The sequence below is a fragment of the Plecotus auritus genome (assembly GCF_963455305.1).
Source record: "Plecotus auritus genome assembly, chromosome: 2".
Taxonomy (NCBI): domain Eukaryota; kingdom Metazoa; phylum Chordata; class Mammalia; order Chiroptera; family Vespertilionidae; genus Plecotus; species Plecotus auritus.
Window position 1 is genome coordinate 127621576 of NC_137771.1, and position 20802 is coordinate 127642377.

The 20802-nt window shown below is 35.3% G+C and overlaps 1 protein-coding gene across 8 annotated transcripts in view; it reads right to left on the reverse strand.

Moving 5' to 3' along the window:
* ROBO1 (roundabout guidance receptor 1) overlaps window positions 1–20802 on the reverse strand; it is a 1316070-nt gene that overhangs the window by 21085 nt on the left and 1274183 nt on the right. For 5 of the 8 annotated variants that reach the window (XM_080657733.1, XM_080657732.1, XM_080657739.1 and 2 more), the window contains 5 exons: window positions 19451–19786; window positions 17386–17493; window positions 14354–14498; window positions 10616–10864; window positions 1433–1839 (listed from right to left, as the gene is read on the reverse strand). In XM_080657733.1, the coding sequence (XP_080513859.1) occupies window positions 1433–1839; window positions 10616–10864; window positions 14354–14498; window positions 17386–17493; window positions 19451–19786 (1245 nt within the window). The remainder of the gene's footprint in view (window positions 1–1432; window positions 1840–10615; window positions 10865–14353; window positions 14499–17385; window positions 17494–19450; window positions 19787–20802) is intronic. The other 3 variants (XM_080657736.1, XM_080657737.1, XM_080657738.1) reach the window with 2 other exon arrangements.

Genomic DNA, 20802 nt, shown 5'->3' on the forward strand with positions numbered 1-20802 from the left:
GGAGACTATTACAATTAAAGTTACATATCCATGAAAAGGGAGAATCAGGGCTGCGAGTAAACCCATTATTTATTCTATTAAATAAGGCCATCTACTGCTATAGATCCTAAGGCATAAGGTCTTTTCAACTTGAATACGATGAATTTTTAACATATTTCTATGTTTTATTGATTTAATGAACTGAAACACACCCTTAATGCAATCTGAAAGCAGTAGTTTGAGATGTTTAATTTTATTTTTTATAGAAGATTAAAAAAAAGGAGAAACAAATGCTACATATAAAATTAGAATATTATATATGTATTAGAAAAGATAGGTAGGTTTGTATCTTATTGCATTGAGCAGTTACTGGGATGGGGGGAGGAATTTTGCTTGTATGTAGGCCTGGCTGAAATAAATATACATTCTACTACAATAGGTTGAAAGATATTAGACATGTTTTTCTGCAACATATTTTTGATACATAATATATAGAAATAACTTTGTGATGTGAGTTAAATTTTCTTTGAATATATTCTACACTGATAAAAATTAATGACCAATTCAATATATAAAGAGAACATGGAAAATTACCAATGAAAAGTAAAACGAAAAAATAGCAATTCTTGATTTGTTGTGATAGTCTTTCTCTTTCTTGCTGACCATATTATTTTACTCTTAACTACCAGAAATACACACAACATGTATATGAATATATATATATATATATATATATATATATATATCCCATTCTATTAAAAAATCATGTGACAAATGTATGATTTCAATTATTTTATTTTAGTAACTACTTTCTAAATAGGGTTGGGAGTAGGAGATAAACAAAAATAAGTTAAAACATCAGAATGGATATATGGTAATTAAAAACAGGCTACTGGCAATGAAAAGGAAAAATATATATGATTGCTTGGTTTAACTTGAAAATTATTAGATTAATAATATTTACTTTAAATATGGGGCATATTTATGCTTGGAAATGTATGTATATTACAAACATATTTATATCTTTCCAATTAAATTAATATTCTAATTGAGAATGAAGAGAATGGGGTGAAAGAGAAATAGCCCCATCTCCAATGGTAGAGTTTCCCTCCTGGATATTAATCTAGTTCTCTTAGAGAATTTCTACTTAAATGGGATAAGAATTTTTTGATGACTTTTTACACCTTAATAAAAGCTTTATAATATAAACCTCATTTAATTAATAACTTCCAAGGTAGCTTCACTCACATTATATATAATTTATTTAATGGGGGGAAAAAGATTTTAAAAAATCCTTGTCAAGAAAAAGAATTGAGCTATGTCATATTCTTGGACCTTGGCTTCCTTAGGCAGAAAAAAAGAGAACAGTAGTAAGAGGGCATGTCCATAGGATATTACAGGAGATGACCAGCCACTGGTATATGCACATTGGTTGGTGAAGGGTGCGGCTTACCCGCGGCATCCTGCATTTGACGTCGCGCCACTTTCAGACCAGCATACTCTGCAGCTGCCGCCACCGCCTGGGCGAAGTCAGCATCGGTGAAAAAGGAGCCGTCGGAAGAGCTAACACTGGAGCGTCCACTGGAAATGTTGTCCTCCTCTGAGGCTGAGCCCCAGCCATTGATCATGGACCCAGTGACAGAGCTCTCCAGGTCCCCAACACTGGAGGCCGGGGTCTGCTCAAGCCCACGTAGCAAAAGCCTTCTGGTCTGCATCTTCGCCACTTCCATGTCGGCTTCGTCTTCTTCCTCTTCTGGCGCATCCGTATCCATATCTGAGACCAGGGGGCCTGAAATGTAGCCGTAGGTGTGCGGTGGGGAAATCGGCCGTGGAGGTGGCGGGGGGCTCACAGGCTGCCGTCTGCAGGAAGACAAACAGGTATGGCTCAGCTCCCAAAAGGATATATTAACCAAGAAACTCACAGTATACCCATTTAATCTTTGCTTCTGTGGATCTAATTTGTTCAGAAAAAAACACAGCAACAACAACAAAAACACCTGGAAATTAGTGTATGTCTAAGTTTTGAGTTGTAAGAAATTTACCTCAAAACCAGTCATTTTTAACCAAGCTGGACTATGTTTTTTTTTTTTTTTTTTTTTTTAATCCTCACCTGAAGATATGTTTTTATTGATTTTAAAGAGAGAGGAAGGAAGAGGGAAGGAAAGAAAAACATCGATTGGTTGCCTACACACACGCTGCCGAGCAGGGATCAAACCCACAACCTGGGTTTGTGCCCTGACCTGGAATTGAACCCACAGACCTTTAGTTGTACAGGACAATGCTCCAACCAAATAAGCCACACTAGCCAGGGCCCAGCTGGACTATGTTTTGATTAAAGTTTAATAGAAATACACTCAGCTATCTATAAGTCTCCTCATGCTTTAGTCCTCACGCTTTAGCATATGGTTAGGTTCAATTAAAAAAAGGGGAAGTAATGCTTATTTTGACATTGATGTCTGTGTATTTGTCCTAAAGCATATTGGATAATTATTGATAGCTTATTATTACCAAAGACAACAGACATCAGTCCTGAAGCAGACTGTTCCATAAACATATAAACATGTTCCTTTCCATTTCTTTCATTGCCACTCCTATCCTTTTAGGTAGACCAATTCATTTTGACTATAGACAGTAGAATTTTTCGGGATTAAAAATTTATACATTCAGCATATGACATAATTTCCTTTAGATTTTATTCTGTTTTAAAATAAGGCTATGAGCTTGGCCAGTGGGGCTCAGTGGTTGAGCGTCGACCTATGAACCAGAAGGTCACAGTTCAATTCCCAGTCAGGGCACATGCCTAGGTTGAGGGCTCTACCCACAGTGGGGGCGTGCAGGAGGCAGCCGATCTATGCTTCTCTCTCATCATTGATGTTTCTATTTCCCTCTCCCTTTCCCTTCCTCTCTGAAATCAATAAAAATACATTAAAAAAACAACAACAAGAAATGTGTATTAAAAAAAAAGCATACAAACCACAATATAAGATCTAGTCAAGACCTAACAAAGGGACCTACTAGAGAGAGAAAAAGGGAAGTTCAATACAGAACAGTTTTTAAGATAGGATGGCGATGGTTCAAAGAAAAACATTTTGACCTTTTTATCCCAATGAAGTGAGATACTTCGACAAATATGTTTTATTAAGACAAATGTAAAAGCATTAACAATAAAGGATTAAAATACTATAACTTATTTATTGAGCACCTACTTTGTAACTAAGTACTGTATATTTTACAATGTTTACTCATTTAATTCTCAGGAAAACTTGCCAAACTACTTCTTCTATCATCATTTTATAGATGAGGATATTAAAATTCAGAGGGATTAAGGACCTTGACAAAGTTCCCACAACTAGTATGTATCAAATTTAAAATTTAATCCCACATTTCATTTCCAGGTCATGAACATCTTCTAGGAATGATATTACATATATATGGACACATACATATTTATTTACATAGATATACATATATGTCATTATATATACACTATTTTTATATATAGACTCAGAGTTCTTAAGTATAATGTGTTATTTTTTATTTGTGGGTGGTTTCTAATGCATCTGTGTGTGGCACTAGAAGAAAATTAAATGAGCTAAAGTTGAAGTTATTTAAAAGATTAAATGGATAATAGTTTCAATATGGAGTGTGTTATACACATAGGAGGAAAACCTTTGTTTAATTTAAATTGCAATAAAATACTATCCTTAAATGTTAATTTAGTTCTTTGTCAGCATGCACACCCAAATACCACAAGAAACCTCTTTTTTAAAAGACATGTAAGACTTTTTAGCACAAAAGAGACTATTTTGACCATCAATAAAACGATGTAGAAGAGCCAACTTCACTATGAAATGATGCCAGCATTGTATTTGGGTAATTCACATTCTGTAGAGTAAAAACATCTTCACGTTAAACAAGGGCTGGCTTTTAACTATTACCATCCTGTGCAAATCATCTGTAAATAAGGCAAGCCCAAAGGATGTGTGATAAACATGTACAGTTTGAAATATGTAATATATTCTATTTGAAAACAAAAAGCCATTTCAGGATGCTGCATTCAAATGGGACTTGCCACAAATGACCCTCAATCCTCTAGATTCCACCCCCCACCCCCCTAGGGGTTTCAATGTCTCTGAAATAATGTACAAGTAAACAACTGTGGATCGCAACACTCTAGGCTCCTGCAAAAATGATGCCTTCATAAACATGTTTAAGAAAAGAAGGAGACAATGACTTTAATTTCTGAAAGCAGGTGTTTATGTAGTTCACCACATACCATTTACCAGGTATAGGACAAAGGGGGGAAATGCATACCTTTGAGGCTTTTTCTGAAACTGTTGTTGCTTCAATACTTTGTACAATAAACCATTACCTGGTTTGTAAATAAATATGATATTTACTTTGCCGCTGCCTTCTTACATTTTTCCCTTGCAACTGTAACATATTCCATAAATTAATAAAATATTTTGTCCATATTAATAAAATATCAGTAAATTTCCTATTCCATAAATAAATATTACTTTTGCTTTTCAATATAATTTTTTTTACTAAATATCAATTACAATAAACTCAGGAGGACAAGACACTTTTTGAAACAACATATGTAAATAAGTTTAATTATATTATTTTCACAGTTATTGTCTGAAAGAGGGATGAGATTTCTATTATTTTGGTCAGCTAGTTTATCTAGTTTTAGACAAAAATGGAATGTCCTACAAAGTCATGAGAGTGGCAAAATTTCAATATCCATAGTAATGTGCCTGAAGTATTTATCTAATTAAATATTACAGTATTATAATGGTTTTAGTTCCATAATTTCTTAATATAAATCACATTATTTGTATATGTCCTTAATAAACATCCCAATGCTCTTCTGGGATGAGAACCTAACAAAAGGAAGATAAACAATCCAATCAAAAAATGGGCAAAAGACCTAAATAGACACTTCTTGAAAGTGGACACACAGAAGGCCAAGAGACATATGAAAAAAATGCTCCAAGTCACTAATCATCTGAGAGTTGCAAATCAAAACGACAATGCGGTACCATCTCACACCTGTCAGAATGGCTATCATCAACAAATCAACAAACAACAAGTGGAGAAAAAGGAACCCTCATGCACTGCTGGAAGGAATGCAGATTGGTGCAGCCACTAGTGGAAAACAGGATGGAATTTCCTCAAAAAATTAAAACCGGAATACCCATTTGACCCAGTAATCCCTCTTCTAGGAATATATCCCAAGAAACTAGAAACATCAATCAGAAAGGATATATGCACTCCTATGTTCAAAGCAGCAAAATTTACAACAGCTAAGATTTGGAAACAGCCTAGGTGCCTATCAGCAGATGAGTGGATTAGAAAACTATGGTATATATACACAACGGAATACTACACTGCTGTGAAAAAGAAAGAACTCTTACCATTTACAACAGCATGGATGAACCTGGAGAGCATTATGCTAAGCGAAATAAGCCAGTCAGAGAAAGATAAGTATCACATGAGCTCACTCATTTGTGGAATATAATGAACAACATAAACTGACGAACAAAAATAGATCCAGAGAAACAGAAGTATCGAACAGGCCACTGTCAAACCTCAGAGGGAAGGCAGGGGAGGGTGGGAGGGAGGGTGGGTAAGAGATGAACCAAAGGACTTACATGCATGCATATAAGCATAACCAATGGACACAGACAGTAGAGGGTGAGGGCCCGTGATGGGGAGCGGGAGCAGGTGGGGAGAGGTCAAAGGGGGAAAAAGGAGACATATGTAATATTTCAACATTAAAGAATTAAAGAAAAAAGAGAGAGAGGGATTTTAGTTCTATACTCCTGAATCTGGATGGACCCTGTGGCTTCTCTGACCAATAGAACGTGGCAGAAGTGAGACACTGTTAGAAATTCAGCTAAATAGATATGTTCCTTGCCTGGATGGGCTTACAGTCCAGTGGAGGAGACAAACAATTAATTCAATATGCAATGATAATACAGTATTCATGAAGCTCCATGACAGATGTTGTCTAGGGTATTGTGAGAACACATAGAATTGGTCCTATCTCAGAGGTGGGACATCAGAGAAATATTCTGTGGAGAGTATCTGCCACTTAATCTTAGGTCTAAAGGATATACAAGTGTTAGCTCCAAAAAAGAGAGGGGATAATGTGTTCCAGGAAGATGGCACAGCATGAGGAAAGACCTCAAGGTGGATGAGGATACTGGCCATTCCAGGAAGTGCAAGAAACAAGAGTGAAGCAACCAACGGGAACAGTGAGGAAGGGAGTGGCAATGGATAAGGATGAGAAGGTACATAGGTCACATCACAAAGGGCTGTGATTGTTATGTTAAGGAATCTTGCCTTTACTCTTAGGGAAATGGAAAGCTACTGAGAGATTTATTAAGGACATATATAAATAATGTGATTTATATTAAGAAATGGAGAGACTTGATCAGTGCTTAATACTTCTGCACAGTCTGCAGCAGGAAGATTCGATTGAGGAAGGGAAGGAGCAGGGCTAGGCAACAAGCCACCTACAGATCATTACAGAGATACAGGCAAGAGAAAATGGTTGTCAGAAGTAGGAAAGTGCCTCCATCACTGGAGATACATGTATCACTGTGAGTGATATTTAAGTACTAAAAATGTGTCATAACGAGAACTTGGAATAAGGGTCTGATGCTCTAGAATGAAATCTGTAGAGAAATAGCATGCATTTTTAATGAGTCCATCAGCAGAGGAGTGTCAGGTGATGGGAAACAGAAGTCATCTACTGAGGGGCAGGTATCCAGAGAAGTCATGCCTTTGAGAAGAGACCTTAGAGTTAACTGGATGTGGGAATTGCAGCATTGTATATAGCACTGGAGAGGCAGGCCTGACTAGCTGTCCAACATTAAGAAACTTTAAGTAAATTACAGCGCACATTTGTTTAAACTGCATATCTAAATAAAAAGTTATTACATGGAAAAATACACTGTTTACTGAAAAAAGTAGCTTATAAAATAATGGCATATCACAAAATCAAAGCAATGAGTATGTAGAAAAATGAAAAACGACTCTTTACTGAGGTCTTAACAGTGATTATTTCTGACTACATAGATCATTAGTATTTTTATATTTTCATTTTGTATAACTTTATTTTCAAAAATTTCTATAATCATGTAGATAATTTCAGCATAAAAGAATGGTAATAGTATTTTTAATAGGCTTTCATCTACTTTTTATTAGTGTCCCGTGTTATTTCCAGCAACAATCCTGGAAATAAATTTCTTAATACCTTTCTAGACTAAAAATCATACTTTTTTTTTAAAGGCCGAATTTAGTCAAACAGAATTTTAAGTGCATTTCCCAATTACACATGTCCACATGGAGTTCATACGAGTATTCATCCCCCTAAAACAACAGGGGTAGGTCAACTCCAAATTCTCCTGTAGTATCAGATTCCATTAATCAAATAGTTACTGAAGAAAGCTTTGTGAAACTTAATGACAGGAATAAAACATTAGATCTTCTGTCAAAGAGCTTTTAACTTAAATAGGGAAACAGAGATACAAATAGCAAATGCTAATGCAACCTGGAATCTGATTAGTGTGATAGCAGAGCTGTGAACAGACCATTGTAAGAATAAAGAAAAAAACTGGTTCATTCTGCCAGGCAATCAGAGGAAGGTTTCACAGAGAGGTATATTTAAAAAAGGCTTAGAAAGAAGAGAAGGGCTTGCCAGGCAATCAAAGAAACAGCACGTGCAAGACACATGTTTTTAGTGAGGACACTAAGCAAGTTGACCATTTGGTAATGGCCGTGTGAGGCAAAAGTGGCTTGTCCCTCCTGCTAGCTCCAGAGCAGCCCTCTGTGGGCCGGGGAGTGGCATTGCTCACCTGGATGTTGGTGAGTTTCAGACAAATTCAAGGAATTTCAAACAGACTAGTTAGAAAGGTGTATGTGTGCAGGAATTGGAAGGGTGGAAGGAAGTAAAGGGGGAAGGATTGTGAAAAGCTTTGAATACTGGGCTAAACAATAAGACTTAGCTCTGAATGGGGAGTAATGTTACCAGGCCTGTGTGCAAAGGAAGACATGGAGCGTGGACAAAAAAGGGGAGAGAGAAGAAAAGTGAAGTTAGTTCAAAGATATGACAGTGTTTCAAAGGATACACACACACACACACACACACACTGAGGGCCTGGCCTAGCCTCTGTAAGAATGTTAACAAAGGAACAAAATAAAGATATATTTTGGAGTAGAACTGAAGGGACTGGCCACTAATTTAATTTGAAGAGTGGTAAGAAGACAGCATAAAAAAGTAAACAGTGGGATAATTAAGCTGATTTAAAAATGAAGTGTGTGTGTGTGTGTGTGTGTGTGTGTGTGATTTTGCGATTTTGGCTATTCCTTTGGCTACTTTATTTTTAATATGTTGGTCAGATAAATAAGGATTGATAATTCTAAATCAGATAGTCACAAAAGAGGAGAAAGAACACATTTAAAATATTAAATGCAAAGAAAAACTTTGGTTTTAGACACGTGCAATCGGAGATGTCCAAGTGAAAACATCACAGTGCTCACTAATATTGCGATAGGGTTGCACAGTGAGGGATTACTACTAGAATTAGTGGAGTAATCACAGTGTAAAGTATAGAAATGTCGAATCACTATATTGTACACGTGAAACTAATATAACCATCCTGGCTGGCCTGGCTCAGTGGTTGAGCATCGACCTATGAACCAGGAGGTCATAGTTCTAATCCCAGTCAGGGCACATGCCTGGGTTGCAGGCTCAATCCACAGTAGGAGGAAGGTAGCATATCAATGATTATCTCTCATCACTGAGGTTTCTATCTCTCTCTTCCTCTCTGCACTCAATAAAATATATTAAAAAAGGAAACTAATATAACCAATAGAATATTATGTAGCAACTATACTTAATTAAATAATTAAAAAACAAAGCAAGAAAGGAAGAAAATATCACAGTGGTGCTCAATAAGAAGAGTTGGGCTGGCTAAATAAATTTGAAAGCCATCAGAATGTAAGTAATAGTAGAAACTAGTGATGGAGTGATAACATAAGGGTAAGGGCAGTAGGGAACTTATATTTGTTGAATAGTTACCCTGCTTCAGATACTTCACATACATAAAATTGCCATCACTGAAGAAAGCTTAAGTTTGATAACGTCTGAGAAGCCTTTAGATTGATCACTAGGAGGTTACGTTCAGTAGACTGATGGCAGCAGAATGCAATGGGCTGAGTATGAATAGGATTGGGAAGACAGAATTGATTACACAATCCTAAGGTATAGAAGGGAAGAAGAGCATGATAACTGGAAGTGGTTAACAATGAAGAGAAAGATGGATTGGATAAAGAGGAAAAGGCTGAGAAGTCAAGATAGATGAAGGGAAACCAATTTTGTATTGTTTTGAGCGAGATAGGGAGAATGACATAAGGGACAGAAAGGAAGAAGCTTGCTAAGAAGATATGGGGTATCAATTGTAATACAGAATGGAATGGCGAGGAAAGGTAATTGGAGAGAAGGAAAGAAGAATGCTATGGTATTTCAGAGCTAAAAGCATCTATTAGCCTCTCATTTGTTTTGAATAAGAGAGGCAGAGATGGTTTGTGACCTTAATAAGGAAAAGAGATGCCTTATTTGTTCTCAATTTCCATGAAGTTCCATGGGTTAATAATATTAAATTTAAATGTATGACAATCCAGCTTCCCCTTTTGTCACATAGCAGTAGGTTTAGCTACTTTTTTCTATTTTAGAAAATATGTGATTTGAATTTGGTAGTAGCCTCTTGCTAATAGAATAGTTCATAAACATTGCAAGTTCTGTTTCAATTGACAAAATTCAAGCAGCGTAAGCCAGAATTTGTTATTCATTCAAGGACACTGAAGGAAGATCTTCTGAGGGAAATAATATACTCAGTTTCAAATGACATTAGTAATATAGGAAGCAATATGTATAATATACTGTATCAAGGGCAATAAAATAATACAAACAAAATCATCAACTCTAGGAGAAGAACTCAGATGATAGTAACAGCTTTTATGTGGTAGAAATGACAAGTGAAGTATGTGTATATAATGGAAATGTATTGGTTTGCAACGTTGAATATATTGGTTTAAAAAAATCTAACACGTACACACACACAAATTACTTAGTAACCAGGACAAAAAAAGACTCCAACTTAATGTCAACACAAAATGAATATACCAAACTCATTCTTCTGCAACATTAGGAAACAAATTATCCTGTAGACTTAATTTAAAAAGACCGGAGAAAATCTATTTTCCACAGACCAAATGCATAAGGAAAACTAAGATACAAAAACAGCCACCGTCTATAAAACATTACAAGATTAGTAACCCATATATTTACTACATATTCACCATGTGTTTATAAATGCAATTATCATAAGTGGGTTAGTATTGATGCACATTATTTTATGGTTGCAAGTTCACTGGGACCAATTAATTTAATGTTCTGGTCAACAATATTACTTGATATGTTAATTACCAGGGCTTCCTGAGTGATGATACTGGAAAAAAGGCTCACGTGACATGAAAATAACTTCATGTAGTAGCATTCTATAAATGCTTCTTAGGAGTGGAAATTGCATGATATGAGCAAAGAGAGCTAGTGAGCACGCACCTCCTGTCGGGCTGGTGCTGCATGTGGCCAGTCTCCTCAGGGCAGTCCTGTAGCATGGGCTGGAGCTCCTCCTGTGGAGACGGGGTCAGGGTGGCCGTGGACTGGTGGCTGTAAGACACAGCGGCCGGAGAAGACGCTGCTCCTCGGATGGGGGGAGTGGGGCCTCGTTCATCTTCCTCCTCTTCTAGTTCATTTTGTTGTAAATACATCCTCGCTGGTGGCACTGGACATGGCATTTCTTGGTCATAGCTAAAACAGATTATAAGGATACTTAGAATTACTTCAGGTTATTCAAATAAACTAATTGTGTAGTTAATGGAATATCAGGCTTGAACTGTTTCTTCAATCTGAATGTTCTGGGCCACATTAAGGAGGTATTGTTAAAAAAAATGGTTCACCACACAGGTTTGTGAATTGCTATATGTACATTATATGTTATATAATATACATTATATATTATATGTTATATATGTAACATCTAAGAATTTTTCTTTGAGAGATTACAATTTACATTGGCCTATTATAGGCCCTGAGAAGTCATGCAATAAAAGAAAAATCTATTTAATGTAGTTGAACTTAGTACTTCTAAAATGAGTCTGTTATGTTCTCTCGCTCCTATTCAACATGATCTCTAAAGGACAACTCAAGGATGGTCTTGCATGTGACACAAAAATGATATGCTAACCTCTGAAAAAAATACTCTTGAAAATTCTTTGAAAGGGAAATATATTAGAGACCAACTCATTTAATCCAAAACAACTAATTTTTCCACTAAAATTATAATTGCTCACTCCTTCTTTAGTTGAGCACAAAATGCAGTTGTTGACTTGTACTTAGGATGATGAAAGAAAACACAATAAATAAAATATTAACCAATAAAATGCCCACTACTCTTCTCATAGAGAATGTGTAAGCTCTAGATGGATCTGAAAAGCATTCATGCCTTTCGCTTGTCTCCTGCCCCAGTGCATATGGTTACTGATTAGAATGGCAGTGACTTACTGCATTATACAAACTGTGCTCTTGTTACTCCTTTCTCTAGTTCATTTTCACCACCTGCCTTGTTTCCGAGCTCAGGAAAGTTGAGGTTCATGTAACATGATTTCTTTGTATCTTCTTTTACTTTACTAATCCACCATGATGTTTCCTGTGTCAACAAATAACACTAGAAATCTTGCAGTCTCTTTGAATTATTTATCTCTCTTCTATCTCAAAGTATCCCCAGTTCATCTATAGTCTATCTCTAAAAATTCTTTAGAAGCTATTCCTTTTTTAAATCTGCTGTATGTGCTACTGCAATAACTTTTTAATCCATCTCCTGGCTTCCAGTCAATCTTTCTTCATTCTCACACTGCTTCCCAAATTACTTTATTATAAGACACATCACTCCCTGGTCATTCATTTGCTCTGAAGTAATAAATGACTCTCATTGTCTAGAGAATAAAATATAAGTGCATATAAGACATTCATTATATCTGGCTTACATTTGCCTTCCCAGCTTCCTTTCACTCCCTACCAGGTGTTTCATGTTAGTTCTCTAGGAGTCCACATTGCTGTGTGGTCCTCATGTCCACAATACCCCTTCTCTTGATTGAGAACCTTCTCATTTGTCAAGGTCAAGAACAAAAGCCAGGACCCCTGGAAACCTTCATTCTTCCCAGTTAGACTCAGCTGAAGCACAGAGGTGTCTACTTTTGTTTTATTACTATATTCACTTATTTCATTTCAGTTCTTTTTTTAAAAAATATATTTTATTGGTTTTTTACAGAGAGAAAGGGAGAGAGATAGAGAGTTAGAAACAGCGATCAGCTGCCTCCTGCACACCCCCTACTGGGGATGTGCCCGCAACCAAGGTACATGCCTTTGACCGGAATCGAACCTGGGACCCTTCAGTCCGCAGGTCGACACTCTATCCACTGAGCCAAACCAGTTAGGGCTCATTTCAGTTCTTGTTATTTTTTTTGTTTCTTTTTTTGGAGGACTAAAATACCAATTAATGTCACTATCATGGTCTAGAAAATGAATCTTTAAAAATACAGTCAATGCCCTAACTGTTTTCGCTCAGTGGATAGAGCGTCGGCCTGCGGACCGAAGGGTCCCAGGTTCGATTCCGGTCAAAGACATGTACCTTGGTTGCGGGCACATCCCCAGTAGGGAGTGTGCAGGAGACAGCTGATCAATGTTTCTCTCTCATCAGTGTTTCTAACTCTATCCCTCTCCCTTCCTTTCTGTAAAAAATCAATAAAATACATTTTTTTAAAAAGTACAGTCAAACATCATTATTTGCAGATGCCATATCTGCAAATTTGCCTACTCGCTAAAATTTATATGTAACCCCAAAGTCGATACTTGTGGCTCGTTCACAATCAGTCAACAGACTTGTGCCGGGAGGTAAAAAATAGGAGTCACCTGATGACCACATCATTAGCAGAGTGCAAACAAGGTGACACTCTGCCTCCTCGTTTCTGTGATCACACTGTAAGTCGGTGTCCTTTTCATGGTCTATATAGTGCCACATTGTTCTCTCTGTATTTGCTTTATATTGGTGACCACCCTGTTTAAAATGGCCCCAAGTATATTACTTAAGTGCTGGCTAGTGTTCCTAAGGATAAAAAGACTGTGATGTGTCTTAATGAAAAACATATTAGATGACCTTTTTTTTTTTTTTTTTTTTTTTTTTTTTAGGAATGACTTATAGTGCTGTTGGCTATAAGTTCAATGTTAGTGAATCAAAAATATATACTATATATGATGTTTTTAAACAAAAACACACATAAAACTATAAGTTGTTTAGGTTTGGATCATTTAACAAAAATGTGAGCAGAGGCTTGCAGGAACCTAACCCTGCATTTCAGCTGGGGAACAATGGGTCAGTATTCTATAATTAAGTGTTTGGAAAATAAAACTACAGAGATTTTGTTTCCCAGAATAGTTGGGACTATAAAGCTGGTATGTGAGTGTGTGCAATGAAAGAATAATGAACTTCTATGATAGTCACTAAAAAGACTGCATTTTCAGGTAGATTCTGTAGGGTGTCTTTGGGTTGTTGTTAGTTCCCTACATCCAGTGAGCTCTTCTCTACTGATCAGATTAGTGAAGCAGCTGCTTTGTTTTGTTGGGAGGTACCATGTCCAGTTTGACAGAATCTGGAGTGTGGATAAGCACACTAACTTTCTAACTGCTGTCATATGTATTATGTACACTTGTTACATCCTTGTGAGAGACAATTCAGTCAATTTAAATTTCTATAGTTTTCAGCATAATGTGATATAATAACAGACAGTTTTCAGGATGCTGTGGGTAAGACACAAATCCACATCATTACTTTATGAAAATTCAGAAATGTACAACAAAAGTTCTGATATTTGAAACCATGAAATCATATATATATATATATATATATATATATATATATATATATATATATAATATATATGTGATCTCATTATACAGTATGTAAATTGTATGTATATAATGTAAATTGTATATATATGTTTGTGTTTATATTTATGATTCTTAGCTCCAAAAGAAGTTTCCAAGGCACAAGTTCCTCTTTTTTGGCAGCACTGAGGAGGGTTTATAAGTCCTGCTGACCTATCGTGATACTGTTTTATTCAGAGACAAGTGTTTCTGGACCTTAGGAATCAGTCTCGCCTTGGTGATCTAGTTTAACAATTACTTAATATGGGCTTAAGAAGTCACATATTCCACTTACATCTGTTCTGAAATTCTTCTTACCTTTCATCCACAGAAATACTGAACTCTTCACTGTTGCTATGAGGAGGAGGATGTGCCGGGGGTGGAGGAAGCAGATCTGCCCAGTTCATGCCACCTTGTTTTGGTACTTTGGGTGTTCGTGTCCCTTTCTTGTGCCCTTGACTCCCTTGAAAATAAATGAAATTCAGTCTTTTATTTCTGGCCCCTAAAAATTTTCTATTATCTTTGGGTTAATTATTTTATGTAAATATGATCTTATTATAATTCATATATAGAGAGAAACACACTTTTTTCATTAATTTTGAACAGAACTGTACAATCGAAGATGTACAATTTAACTGCAAAATAAATAGCAAAGAAGCAATAAAACCATAAATGAAATTTACAAGTCATATCATTAATAGCAATCTTCTTACAGCAATTAATTGCACTATGGATTATCATCTAAAACAAATGAGCTGTAGACATACTTTCTAAAATTCCTTCTTAATATTTAATTACTGGAACTTTAAATACAATATGATACAGATACGATCTATTAATGTTCCACTGTTGCACTAAATCACTGAATATATATAATTTGTACTTGCCCATTGAAATGATTTAGGCACAATGGAATTACTAGTTTTTGTCAGAAAAGCAGGTGCAGATGAAAATAATTGCTGAAAGAGCTAATATAACTAGCAACAAAAGAAGCATAAAATTATTTTTTAAAAGGGAGAGAAGTATATTTAGCCATTGTTTCTATAAATTTATGGCTTAGAGTAAAATGATGTTTCTTGCACATTCTTAGAAATTGGAAATAGCCCAATTATTCACATACCCCAGTGTTCATATTTTAGATTTGGCATATTCTTTAAACATAGGTAGTTGAACATTTTAGAGTATTTATTTTAAATAACTTGGGTCAAAAGTTATTTTGAGATAATATGGTCTTTATCCTCTCCCTCCAATATCATACATTTTAGATTCTTATATAAATTATAGACAATGATTCTATAATTGTTTTCCACATATGATCCCTCAAATTCTGTGAATTGTGTTGATCTTAATTTTAAAACCCCTTTGAAACAGCTCCAAGTTACATGGGGTCTGAGACAGGTCAGATGAGCCCTATTTATTTATTTATTTATTTATTTATTTATTTATTTTTCACCTGGGAATTTTCAGTCAAATCTCAGTGTTTGTTAAGCCAGACATTCTTGCACTGTTATGTTACTGCACCAAATATGGGCCCAGGGACAGGCTATCACTAATAAATTATGATTGTCTCCATTCTCTCTTCCTGCACTCACTTGGCCTGTTTTGGAATGGCTGAGCACATACTGTGGAGTTGACTATACCCAATGCTTTCCTCTTGATTTACTGGCACATATCTACTGTAACAACTCCATCCGTGTCCTCAGACCTAACATCACAACAAAAATCTCTCCTACACTTCATTTGCTTGCTTCTTTCTCTCCCCTAATTATCACCAGATTTAACATTTTTGTATCTATTCATTGAATGTTCACAGAATACCTAGTAATAAATAGCAGCAGAACATCAGAATCTAGATATTGAAGCTGAGGAATGGAGAAAGTCAATTGAATATTAATAACCCAGATTCATATTTCCCCATTAAGTTATAATTTCCTAAGTGGCTAACAATTCAAAGATGAAATGGCATGAGATATCAATATTAACATATTTTCTAGTTTTCACAAGAGTAGATCTTTGAAATTTTTCTGTTAATTCAGGGTTTACTTACTTTAAAAAGGAAAAAAAGTAATTTGATAAGATTTTAATTGTTAAAAAAATCAACACATGGTAGAATAAAAATAGATATAAAAAATAAAGAGCTATTTCTTAGCTTCTTTAATTCAAATATGAGAACACAGGTTAGAAAAATAACCAATCTCCATTCCTTAATCAAGGAAAGATGGGAAAATGCAAATACAATATATGTATTTATAAAAACCTAAGCAACCATTATGGTGGAACGACCAGACTGACCAGAACGACCAGTTGTTATGACGTGCACTGAGCAGGCAGGCAGGTGAGCAGTTAGGGGCGAGTGGTCTTGGATTGCAAGAGGGATGTCCAACTGCCGGATGTCTGACTACAGGGATAGGGCCTAAACTGACAGTCAGACATTCCCTGAGGGGTCCCAGATTGCAAGAGGGTGCAGGCCAGGCTGAGGGACTCCCCCCACTGTTCATGAATTTTGTGCACCGGGCCTCTAGTATTCATTATAAAAGAGAGGTGGAGACACTTGGCTAAAAGCACCTAGCAACAATTTTAGTCCAGATGTTCAGAAGTGATATTTCTACCCTGTCCTGGGGAAACATTAGTCAAGATCAATTGGTTGTGTTCTCATTGTGGTGTGACTTGCCACATGTTAGTTCTAATAATGAACTGCCTTTAATTAGAAAAACAGGACTTAAGTACTAGAAAACTCCCATCTGCAGGCCCTATCAGGAAAACAGCTGGCAAACAGCTGCAACAGCACGAAGACCACAGGGAAGAGGCATCAGTGTGATTTCTGAGGTACTTGCAGACTTAAGTTGGGAGGTTGCTTAAATGAGGTTTTACTGTGAGAATTGAGGGAGTAGAGAGTTTACAAACTGAGGCAAGTTTCTATTGTACCTAGATCTCACAATATTGTCACTGAGGCTTTTGATTCTCAAGTGTCAAAATTTTATGTGCCTTCAAATGGTAACATTAGAAGATTAACTATATATGCAAAATTTTTAAATTATATTTTGGCTTGGAATTGGGGAAGGTGTAACAGCCTTTAAAGACTACTTCATGCTTCTGGCTTTATTAAAGCTTCTCAACAAGGAGGAAAATAAGATCCTCATCTTTGTTAGCAAATAGAACATAAAATGGTTTTGTGAATAGATAGTTCTTCAAATTACAGAGACAAGACCCATATCTGAAAGATTAAAATTATATGAAGTTACAGACATGTCATATATACACGTCAGTTCATTAGCATTCAATTCATAATCTTAGAATGCAACATCTTTTGAAATGAAATGCTGACTTTCTCTTTCTTTCCCCTTACTTACCAGATGTACTACTGCCCCGGTCAGAACTATTGTAGGATCCTCCTGTATTCTGGTCATATGATTGGTTGTATGGGATAGTTGGAGGAATTGGGTCATTTGCTCGATAATCTAGACATTTTGGATGAAAACAATTAAACATTTATTTTCTTTTTGGTGCCTCAATCATTTAACAACAATTAGGCTTTTTAAACCATCATGTTGATCACTTGCTAAGACATGTGTAAATGTTCCAGAGGAAAAGTCAAGAAAAAATAAAGACCTTTAAACATGTCTCCTTTAAGATTTATAAGGAGACTTGACTTGGGGTGGTAAACACATGATACAATATACAGATGATTTATTATAGAATTGTAAACCTGAAACCTTATTTATTAACCAATGTCACCCCAATAAGTTCAATTTAAAATATTTTTTTAAATGATTTATAAAATACAAATTATTTGCATCATTTTTTCACATGAATTAGACTAAATATAGATGTTAACAAATCCTATGAGAGACTATTTCTTCTCTTTAAATTCTTTGTAAATCAGGTTTGCCAGAAATCAGATATGCTTAACTTCTTACCTTTATAAATAGAGTAACAAAATCATTTTAACAATAATAAATCAGGAAATATCATCTTTAAATCATAAAAAATAAGTAAAATAAAAATAAAACGGAAACTTGTCAGCAAGATTATATCTAATAAAAATATATCCATGATAAGAAAACAAAGTATTTCAATCTGCCACAAAGGCAGAGGGAACAGTCCAAATGATAAACTCACCACTGGAATGTAATGAGTAATAATCTGTCAGTCTAGTTGCATGCCAGCATCTTTATTATAGTTTCACATACCAAGTCTGTTTACAAGCAGTATAAACAATAAATCAGAGTTCTGAAATATTTGTACAGAGGGCTGTCAGACCTTTCCACAGTCCACAGTAAAGCCATGTACTATGGAGGAATACTATAACAATAGTTTGAATCCTCACCACAAACTCTATGATTGCAGAACAGTCTTATTCATCTTTGTCAGCCTTTGTCATGAATTTGTGCAAGAGTCTTAAGAAATATTTATTGAATTGGGTTATTATGCCAATCAAGTGTTTTATTAAACTTAGAAAAAAAGCAAGATGTGTATTATTAATTGTTAAAAAAATCAACACTAACTTAATCAAACAAAATAGTAGGTTTAAGCTGTTGTGTAATCTGTTCTATTTTTTTAAAAAAGAGGTCCCAACTCAAGGTTAAAGAAAAATAAGTCTATATCTCTAATTATCTACAATAAAATGTATCTTTTACCTGGACACTCATACAAAATTGCCTGATCTATTTAAATGAAAGCAATCGCTTTTTTTTTTATGACATAACTTTACAAATCATGTTATTAAAGCAGTAGCCTGAAGGACTACAAAGAAATCAAATACCAGTCTCTTCAAACTCACACATATTACAATAGAGAAACATTCCCCTCTGGCCATAAAATACCATTCTGCTGCGACAAGTTAACACTAAACTCAATTTATTTTAGGTTCTATCCTGACAGACTTCAATCAGGTCAACCAAAGAAACTTAGGTTCTACAATCATACAGTAACCACATGAGGTGAGAGAGAGACAGCAAACTGAACCACTTCTCCAGTTCAATTTAATTATTTTTCTTCAGTTTGATATAAAAGTGCTATTCATTTATATGACCATATAGAAGCAATTATCTTCCATCCTTGACTGGAAAAATGGAATAGTCTATTTATTTAAAATGTGAGGTATTGTGACGGTTGTACATCTGCCTTATGAATAAAAGATCGTCTGTCCTAAGCAATCCCTCACCTACGATTAAATTTAAATTAATCTCAAAACCATTCAAAAATACTTATATTTATTTTAAAATCAATTTCCAAGGTTATTGTTGTGCTAACTAACTCTTTGACACTGGACATTTTTAAAGCAAAGAAATAAGAACACTTTAGTGACAAAGGAAAGGGTTCGCTTGCTAGTGCCGGATGAGTTTCCGCACGTAGGGCAGAAGGGTTAAGGGTACCGATACAGAAAAGAATGGGAATGAAGGCAAAGCTCTTCACCTTTGTTCAGTTTGTTTTGCTCCATGATGTTATACTGAATTGGTGCCATTTCTTGTTTCTGCTGCCCGGGCGGCTTCCAGTGCTTCTCGCCGGAGTCCCCACTGCCATTGTTCATGTTGTTGCTGAGGTTTGACTGGATGAGCTGGGTGGTGGCATAAGGAGTGGGCTGCCCTGATGGATTGACAAAACGCCCATCCTTCAGATTTGGGCTATTGAAGGTTTTCATCTCATTGATTTTGTTACTAAGGTCCACATCACCATAAACAGTTGACTCAGGGAGCATCAGATTTGTTTGTTTGTTATCCAGTTGGTTGTTATAATTTGCTATACAATCAGCTATGTGCAACGAAGAGGAAAAGGAAAAAGTCATTCTCCATGGTTATTCGTTTTAAATTTCTTTGTAAGTAGCTTTGCGAGTCACAGTAAAATTGTTATGACAAGAACAAAAAGGCTCAAATAAGATAGAAGGAAAGGGCCAAGTATTTACATGTGCTTTCTAAAGAAAACAATTAAAATTTGAGGAAATAAGAGAGGACACACGGAATTTATTCTGCTAGTGCTATATAGTAAATAATTTTTCCAATTTAATATAACTTTTCTTTAACAACCCTATTAAGAGAAATTCCACCAAAATAATACATACATGAATATCTTTATGTGTCAAATTAAAATTTTCTAGTCTGTAGTGATTGAACTACTTGAAGCTACTGGTTAGCTATTGAAGCAATAGAACAAAGTGTGTAAGTTCAGAATCCAAACAAAGAAAAAAACAACTCTGTCCCTCTATCAAAGAACATGAGATTTAAGTATTTTTAGAAAGTACCTCTGCTCAAAAGATATGAAGAACAAAGGAGTGATAGTACATAGTGCTCAGGAAATTTTATTAGTTATTCTCTTGCTCATGTAGGATAATCATTGTCAGGGAAAGATACTAATCATTTTTTTCATGGTTTTACAAAGTTGGAGGGACCACAATACCAGATATCAAGTTATACTACAAAGCCACTATAATCAAAACAGCCTGGTACTGGCACAAGAATAGGAAGATAGATCAATGGGAAAGAAGAGAGATCACAAGAATGACAATATTGGTGGCAAAAGGAATCATAAGTAACTGGGGTAATTTAATCAAATAAAATATGAAATAATATCTATTATGTCTACTATCTCAATTTCCCTTCATTGAAATATTTGAGAATGAAATAACTGATATAGTTACATAGAAATATTTCAAGCCTGCTATTAAAATATTTAAAAAGTAGGAGAAAGTAAAATCATAATTTAAAATTAAATATTTTAAATTTTTTAAAAAAATTAGTGAAGCTACAATGATAAAAATACCATTATGTTAT